At 31.8% G+C, this 9,292-nt stretch overlaps 1 protein-coding gene across 2 annotated transcripts; it reads left to right on the plus strand.

Moving 5' to 3' along the window:
- Positions 1–936: 936 nt before the first annotated feature.
- LOC120131702 (ubiquitin domain-containing protein 2-like) lies at positions 937–7,921 on the plus strand. Of its 2 annotated transcripts, none has more exons than XM_039148633.1 (5): positions 937–947; positions 5,966–6,067; positions 6,407–6,532; positions 7,376–7,495; positions 7,595–7,921. In XM_039148633.1, the coding sequence occupies exons 2-5, from the start codon at positions 6,031–6,033 to the stop codon at positions 7,657–7,659; spliced, it is 348 nt and encodes a 115-aa protein (XP_039004564.1). In that variant the 5' UTR covers positions 937–947; positions 5,966–6,030; the 3' UTR covers positions 7,660–7,921. The 2 variants fall into 2 exon arrangements, with proteins under 2 accessions (XP_039004564.1, XP_039004565.1); XM_039148634.1 differs by having other exon boundaries at positions 6,410–6,532.
- The last annotated feature ends 1,371 nt before the right edge of the window (positions 7,922–9,292 follow it).

Genomic DNA, 9,292 nt, shown 5'->3' on the forward strand with positions numbered 1-9,292 from the left:
AAATAGTGAGTTTAACAGATTATTCATACTTTAAAAAGGGTATGTATGATTGAGTTCAAAGAATCATGGGAAAATTATTTACCTTTAGTAGAATTTGTCTACAATAATAATTATCAATTGAGAATTAAGATGACTCTGTATGAAGTTTTATTTGGGAGAAATTGTCGGACATCATTAATTTGGTTCAAGTTAAAGGATCAGAATTTTATTTTTCAGGATTTATTGAAAGTGGTTGAGGATAAAGTAAAGATAATTTAAGATAATTTCAAGATGACATCTAATCGACAGAAGTATTAGGCAGACTTGAGGCTGAAATAAATTGAATTTTATGAAGACGATAAATTTTTCTTAAAGTATCGTATAGAAAAAAAAATCAAGCAAAGGGAGAGTATAATAGAGTTTAAAGATTGGAAAAAGAATGTCAGACTAGGTTAACCAAGTGTAACATGTATTGGTTTAAGGTTGTGTTTCTTAACCATGTAAATATAGTAAAAGAAATAAGGATTTATTTATATGTATGAAGGAAACTTGAGATATATTTGAATGATAGTATTCTCTCTAATCAAGTTGTTAAAGATAAGCATGTTACTTTTGAGATGATAAAAGAGTATTGACATCAATTTCAAGATTTAGATAAAATTTAGAAAGAAAGGTGTATATAATTTGGATGAAGATGGTATAAGAATAAATGTTTGGTTTATGTTGTAAGTCATTAGAGATTGATGAAAGAAATAAACGGACTCATGATGTTGAGTGATAAGGATTGAGATTACCGTATGGATGGAACCTTATTATTTCCATGATGAGCGACATTATATTTATACGAATTTATAAAGATTAAAAGGTGTAGAATCGAATGAGTGAAAAGATAGGAATGAATGTAATTCCTTGTTGATTGAAAATAAGTTTAGTAATTGCAGCCACGAAGGGAAAGTTAAAGACTTAAAGTCAGATAATGTTGTCATATGAAGAGTTATTAGTGAGTTTATTTAATGAGTAGTAGGTTTGCAAGTAAAGAAAGATATCAAAATAGTTTTTTTTTGTGACATTGTGTAAAAGAAATTCTGGAAACTATTAAGTTAGTTGAATAGAAATATTGAGATTTTGTATGGACGGATTGGATCAAAGAAGTTGAAGAAAAGTGAAAAAAAATTAATTAAGATAGTGGATAGTTAACAGAAGTTCGATATATATATTTAAAAAAAATGGAATTTCTAGATAGGTGATAAAGTATTTATTAATGTCTTGTTCCGAATAAGATTTTCTGTATAGTATAACTCAGTCCTACATTCATTGGACCTTATGGATCTTTAAAAGAGGTGGATCTGTAGTATAATATGGAAGTGCAAATATGATATAAGTAGACAGTTTCCATATATTTGTACAGTGAAAATTCGAGGACAATTTTCTTAAGGGGGGAGATTTGTAACATCCCAAAATACGGGTTAGTGATTAAATTGTAAAGTTTCAGAATTTGGTGATTAAAGTAAGATGATTGAATAGTTCAATGATTTGTTCGAAAATATTTCCTAAAAGTTTATAGTAATTATCCAAAGAATTAAAGGGAAAAATGGTCATTTAGCATGAAAGATATTTTCCCCAATAATATGAATGAATCACGTGGGGTGGGGGGAAGAGTTATCTGAAAACTCTTTCTTCTTCCTTTCTTCTTCTCCCAACCGTGAAAGCTAGGCAAAGGTAAGGGTTTTCTGATTTGTTGATTATTTGTTAAATTAAAGGTTAGGTTTTGATCATTAGATGATAACTAAGCTTAAGGAAAGTTTAAGTTGTCTTATAATCAAAAGATTAAGAAGTTATAATAGATTTAAGAAAACAAGTTTTTATATGAAATTATGGGAAAGAGTTGATAAGTTGAATTTGAAGTTAAATTTGACTTGTCATCATGTTAATTAAGGAATATGGAGTGTTAGAATTGTATTTAGAACATATTGAAATTTGAGTATTATTCTTGAATTACATATAAAGAATAGATTTTTGAAGTTATAGATGATTTTCATGGATATAAGTTGGTTTAAGTAATGGTAGTTGAGTTTAATGACATGATAGGGGTTTAAAATAGAAGAATTAAGTGAAGAATTGATGATTTTCGGGGTTAAAATACAATTTCTGGGTAGAGGGAACCGATACCCTGTGAAGGGAATCGATTCCCCCTCTTGGACGAAAATTCCAGTATGTGCAGGGGGAACAGATTCCCCTCTGAGGGGTATCGATTCCCCGGGAACAGATCCCCCTGGGGGGTATCGATTCCCCCCTAAATGAAAAAAATGGAATTTGATTCATTAAACCGGTTTAAGTTATTAACATCAAGTTTAAAGTTTAGGCTTCTGATAGTTGTTTTGAAATGTTATATTTATGTAGATATTGAGCCTAAACAAGTTCTGGAATAATCAAAGGATTAGAATTGATTCAAATCAAACAAGGCTAAGGTGAGTGCAATTTTAATTGTACTTGTATTATTGAACGATTATTGGCTTGCGATGAGCCAATGATGGAGTTACTATGGTAAGAAGTGACTCCTAAAATGTTATTTGATATGTGATTCTTATATGTACATGAATACATTATATGCATAAACATAAGAGCATGAAACATAAGATGTATGATATGATATACATGATTATATGCATATGTGATATATACTATGAGATATGACTAATGTGAAATGAAATAAGCTATGTGAATATATGAAATGACATATGAATATGCAATATGTGATATGATATGAAATATATGGTTACACATACATGTGGTATGTGACAGAAGAGAAAGAACAAGTGATGAGAAATATATTCATAATAAATGCCCATAGTATATGATACGAGAGCTATAGGTATAGTTGGCATGCCAAGAGTCGAGGGTATTGTAGTCCTTCGAGACGTAGTCCTTCGGGACGTAATGGTCCTACGGGACGTAGTGGTCCTACGAGACGTAGTCCTTCGGGACGTAGTGGTCCTACAACATTGGTGCACAACCTCAATGTACTCAAATACCTCTATTCTCAATAATATACATGGGCAACAACAACATCAATTGAAATATAAATTAAAGTGAAAGTGATGCAAAAAGGTAAGTTTCATGTCTGCATGACTTGATTATATATGTCATAGGAAATATATCCATGCATATTGAAACATCATGATCAAATAGTAAGAATGCATTTTCATGAATCTACTGTTACATGTTTATTTATTGCCTCACTAAGTCTATGACTTAGCGTGTAAGTGATTTACATGTAGGTACCAAGAAACGTGAAGGGCAAAAACAGAAGTGGCAAGGACAGTACTATTACTAGAAGATCAGATCAGAAGTAATCGACAAAGTATGTATTTTGTTGTGTATAGAGTGTTGGCATGTAATAAGTCGTTAATTATGAGCACTCTGATCGAGTTTGTATTTTGTGGACACTTTTATGTAAATTAACGTATTTTGCTTTAAACAAAGTTTTAAATTTCTCTGTTTTTCAAAAGAGTCAAAGTTTGAAAAGTCAATGTGACACCTCGGATTTGTATTCGAGTTGGGTACGGGTTGGGGTGTTACAATTTTGGACGACCTCTCTCCCTCAATAAGGACGGATCTAGTACAATCATAAATCAATTCTGAACCTCATCTGGGTCTTTCTCATTACCTATAAGGGAACTCAAATTCGTATACCTTAAATACGGTTGTAAGTCGATATACGAGATCCACAAAACAATTATAGGCTTGACGGGTATAAGAGCAAGTTGTTATGACATGAGAGCATGGATACTTCAGAGCTTGAAAAAACCCACAGTCACACCATCTGTCTTGTAGATTAACTCTGAACGAGTTAGCTTCAATCTCTTGAAAAGGTCTTGGTATTTCTGTGACACGAAATAATTAACAGGTTTGAGATAAGCTTGTTACATATATTCCATTTGATGCAACAATACTTTTTTTGTAGATCTACAACTAATATTGGGTGATAAACATAGTCGTTTTGCATCCAAGTTTAAGTTTGTCCCCCGAGTTTGGAAAAAAGGGGCACCCAGACAAAAATACGTCATTTTAACTAAAGTTGTTAATGGTAAATGACCCCCTTTAAGGTCGAATTGATAGCCTCAACCAAGTTGATTGTTATATGTCCATATAGATATCCATCATCATATGCATTTATCTACATTTCTTTGTTGATGAGACTGCTGTAATTGTATCATTGCTCATTTTTCCTCACAAATCTTAAAACATGGACTCAAACGTTTGAGGTAATAGTTCGTATCATGTGCGTCAAATGTAGTACTTACTGTTAAGTTCCAATAAAAAATGAGAATGATTGAGAAATGAAATTAGGCATTGTGACATACTCATGCACACAAGTAATTGGCATTCATCATTTTTCTTAAATTTTTCATGATAGTTTGCGACAATATGTCGGATATAATACCGATGTTGGACATAAGACGATTGCCACATTCAACCCAAAGAGTCCAATACTACTTTGATCTAGCTCCGCGATTTGAAATGAACTATAGAAGGCTGAGGGCCACGGGGCAGATAGCATCTTGAGAATTCAAGGTCACGCATGCCCCCATTTAAGTGAATCATTAGATAGAAAAAACAATATTTGACCTCAATTTTCTATCCATGGGGACCTACTTGTATCTTCCCAGTTCACTGGCTCTCTCCTTCTCAAAGGTTTCAAAGTACAGGTATATGATTGTCACCGCAAGCAACATTCCGGTACCCGAACCGATTGCTCCCATGAAGTCTGCTAGGACAGTTAATGCACCAATGCACATTCCGCCAAATGCAGCTGCAGTTTGTATGTAACGGTTCAGCTCCTTTTGCAGATTTGAATCTCTATGTCCAGGCATCACCATTTGTTGTTCCTGCAATGGAAACACAAAACATGGGGAAGTCAGAAATACACCCAGTGTAACTTTTGTGTTTAGGATCCCTTCTAAAGACTATTCGTCAACTTCAAGGTATCAAAGCACTTGAAATTTTTTTTATAAGGGGAGGATGAAACAAAAAAAAAATAAACATTGACATCATTTAATCACATATTAGGCAAGAGAAATCAAGATCAACTAAGTTTTCTAATACATCTATGAGGAAAGCAAGCAATATTAAGCGGGTTTTGTTCCGGTGCAACGCGGTTGAAATCTAGTTTAAGGTGGCCGAAAGTTTTGATTGAAAAAGCAATTAAATTTTTAAAATTTTCATATTTAACTATAGTAAAAACTACATTTAGTATCTAAACTATCAGTTTTGATCTATTTTAATATTTAAATTTTTATTTTTTTAAATCACACATAATATTTAAATTTTATTTTATTTTAATATCTTGTTCAAAATTTATCGTTAAATTTTGAAAACATTAAATTTTTAGGTATTAAACGGCTAAAACTAATAGTTTAAATACTAAACACGCTAAGTTTTTAACGGTGGATACTAAAATAAAATAAAAATTAAATGTTATATATGATTTTAAAAAAATTAAAAGTTTAGATATTAAAACGAACTAAAATTGATAATTTAAGTACTAAATACATAGTTTATTCTTAAATAAATTTTAAAATTGATTAATAAACAGAATTCTGTTCTTTCTCTTTATATATATATATATATGATTAAGATCTATTTACATCTAATATTTTAATTTTATATATTTTAATATAATTAGATGAAGAAAAAAAAAGTAATTTATTATTTTTTTCTTTTTAAATAAATAGTTTCTTAATTTTCACTGTTAATTTTAATCTTTAATTTTTTTTATACATTAAAAAGTGTCAAACTTTTTAGTTGAAAGGGAAATATGGGAAAGCCGTGCAAAAGAGTGGGACTCACACTAATGAAAATGCGGTTTCGTAAATAAATAAATAGCCCAGGACCAGGAGAAGAAGATAGGAAGACTCAACTCTGAATCCATTAATTAGCCATCGCTGTCAGCAGCAAAGTCCTTAAACGACAGCGACAGCGACAGCGACAGCGACAACGCTACGCATCACTCCGATTATTGAAAAGAAGAATTTTGCCCTCTAAACCGAGATGGGTTGTACAGAATCCAAACAAACCTGTGGCGATGGTAATATAATAGACTATTCGCTCTCTTCTGTTCTGTAATTATGATCTAGTCTGTTCTCTTTCTATGCTTATGGTTGCTCTTTATTGATTAAATTACATCGGATTTTGAAAATGTTTATGGAATTTGACTAATTTTGACCACAGTTTTGAGAATCTCGTTTAAATCTAATCGTCGTATACTTTTCTAAAAAAATATGGCGGATTTGTAATTTGATTATTGACTTTAATTATGACCTATATATTCTTTTTGTTAATGAATAATCTGTACTTTTTTTGTAGTAATATTGGAAGTTACAAAACATTAATTAATCATGGGGTTTGTGTTGATTTCAATATGTTGTAGAAAATGCGAAGAAAATCAGAAAGCCAAAACCTTGGATGCATTCGGAGCCGATTACGAGAGCACAGCTAACGCGGATTCGTGACGAATTTTGGGATACAGCCCCTCACTATGGTGGTCAGAAAGGTATTTATTATCCAAATATCGACAATGGTTACTAGTACTAGCAAAGTTCTTTGAATGCTTGGCTTCTTTTCATATGATTTTTAGATAGTTTGATAATTTATGCATGTGAAACTCCACAAATTAAGTATCGCCGTGATCAATGTTGCAGTGCAAGGTTTAGATTAGTTAAAATTGCAGTTAGCTTAATGCTAGTTATTGTTGCAATGTTTTGTTGGTTGCAGTTCACCTTGCACATTTATGGGTGTCATTATGACCAAGAATTCCTTGCTGAACTAGAGTTTTGAGTGACAATTTAGATTATAGGTTCTGAAAATACAACATATTTTTGGTTATGAATAGGGTTATGACCTTTTTAATTGTAATGTGATCATGAATTGGTTCTATCTAAATAGTTGATAATAAGGCAGTAAGTTGGAGGTTTGAAGCACTGGACTCAGAGTCTGAGACCTGGTTTTACGATAACAAGTTAAACTTTAAAGAGCTGAAGATGTTGTTGGCTGAAGTAGAGCTGAAATGGATGCTTAAGACCATAATTCTGATCACTTTGAGCAACAAGGTTATTCATGGGTTGCTTTCAAGAGATGGGACCTTCAGGTTTGATCTTCTTGAATCCGTATCTCTTGTCACTTGTGTGCACAATGTGCCAACATATAAAGATGTATAAGTGTCAGTTTATAGAACCAATCTGCCCCCAATAAGGTTTCACTTAAATGCCGAATTCTGAATTTCAAGCCCATTGCTGTCATTTCTGACCGTTCTACCATCTTAATTGTACCCTGTCATACGAAAGAACTTACATTGGGGCAAAAAAGTATATTTGAAGAATAAATGTTCTGTTACCAGAGATTTGGGATGCACTTCGAGCTGCGGCAGAAGCTGAATTGATCCTTGCACAAGCAATTATCGATAGTGCTGGGGTGATTGTTCAAAATGATGATTTAACCATTTGCTATGATGAGAGAGGTGGCATTTATAGCCTAGTCTTCCTTTTCTTTTTCTTTTTTTCTCATGGGAAGACTTTCTTTCCTGTAATTAATCTTTCTCGTAAAATTACAATTGCAGGTGCCAAGTATGAACTTCCCAAGTATGTCTTGAGCGAGCCGATTAATTTGATTCGGGATGTCTGATGAAAGAGACCAAAGAATACAGTGAGTCATTTAGAATATGAATCATGTAGATTAAGCTCTATGATCTCTAGGATATGCCCCAATTGAAATCCCCATTCATTTACCACAATATAGTTATGTCAGCAAAAGTTCAGCTGGATCGAAAAACATTAGGTTTTAATTTAATTCCAGATCATATCAAGGAAGCTTACTAAATGACCAGCTGAATTTCAAGTACATTTATGTTATATGATTAAAATGTTTATTCTGGATGGCTAAAGAATCTGTGAATAGCATATGTTTGAACCTTGCTTATGTTATATGTTGTCCACTCTGCTTTAATGTTTAAACTTAAGGCTGCATTGCCCATTAGTTTCACGATTTCCAATCCCAACCAGTTGGTATCATCAAAGAAAACATGCCTGGTTGGACTGCAGGCATTTCTTTATCTATTCTTCTCGTCTTTTGTCTTTGCCGACAACAACTGTTTGCTCTTTGTTTCATATTTGTGTATTTATCAGATACCTTGACCGAGATGGAAACAATGTGTAATTTATTTAGATTTCTGGTTTGATGATGGCTCTTAGCTTCTATCGACACGTGTTATTAACCTTAAACCTGCTGAAATTTTTGTCCAATGTTAGCAGCCAGCCCATTTTTTGTCTCAGTTTATAATATAATAACACATGCGAATACTCAAACCCAGGTTCGGTGAAAATTGACTAAAGTAAATCATACTATGATAAATTTAAAATAAAAAGGTAAAGCAATGTTGCGTCGAATTGGTAAACCAAAGTTAAATAATTTATTTATCAATTTGAATTAGTAAGTTAACCTTGAGTACCTAATTGGATACAAAGGTTTAAGTATTAAATTTAATTTTAAAGTGAGTTTCAGGCTTTCAGCATATAATTAAACAAAAATAAAATAAAATAAAATATCAAATTGAATTTTGAACCTAGCAACAGAGAATTAATCCATTTTAAACCTTTATCAATCTTAAAATTAATCAAATTAAACACAAGTTTAATACTCAGATTTAAAATTATTAATTTAACAATTAGAATACGGCTTTCATTTTATTGTTATTTATAATTGGTCTCTCCAGAACTTTCATCACGATTCCATCTCTAATCATATTTAAAAAGTGATTAAAAAATATTATAGTTGAAATAATGGAAATTTATGTATTAAGTTGAAATAATTTTTTAAAATATTAAATTAAAAATGAATAAATTCACTAGTCAATATATAAGTGAGCAAAAAAAAAAAAAGTATTTTTATGCAAATGTAGGAATGTGTAGTCATCCACGACAAGAAGAACGTGGTTTGAAAATTTGGAAGAAACAAAGAATATAACGAATTTTCATCAAATTCAAAAGCATGCGAATTGCGAGGCGTCCTCACAGAATTTATCCCCAATTTCCATAGTTCCATACGGTAACTCTTCACAGAAAACCTTCAAAATAGAAAAGAAAAAAAAAATCTACACATCAACGTGCTAATTTCAACCTGAAGCTGTTTTGAAATGTCAACTTTTAAGTAAAAAACCGTCGGTTTTCGTTTTTTAGCGTTCGGAGTATCTGACTACTTACTTTTCCAAGTCCTACTTAATTTATTAATCCTAAAATAAGTTTATTTTTTCTTCTTTCGT

The sequence above is a fragment of the Hibiscus syriacus genome, unplaced genomic scaffold (assembly GCF_006381635.1).
Source record: "Hibiscus syriacus cultivar Baekdansim isolate YM2019G1 unplaced genomic scaffold, ASM638163v2 tig00110556_pilon, whole genome shotgun sequence".
Classification (NCBI taxonomy): domain Eukaryota; kingdom Viridiplantae; phylum Streptophyta; class Magnoliopsida; order Malvales; family Malvaceae; genus Hibiscus; species Hibiscus syriacus.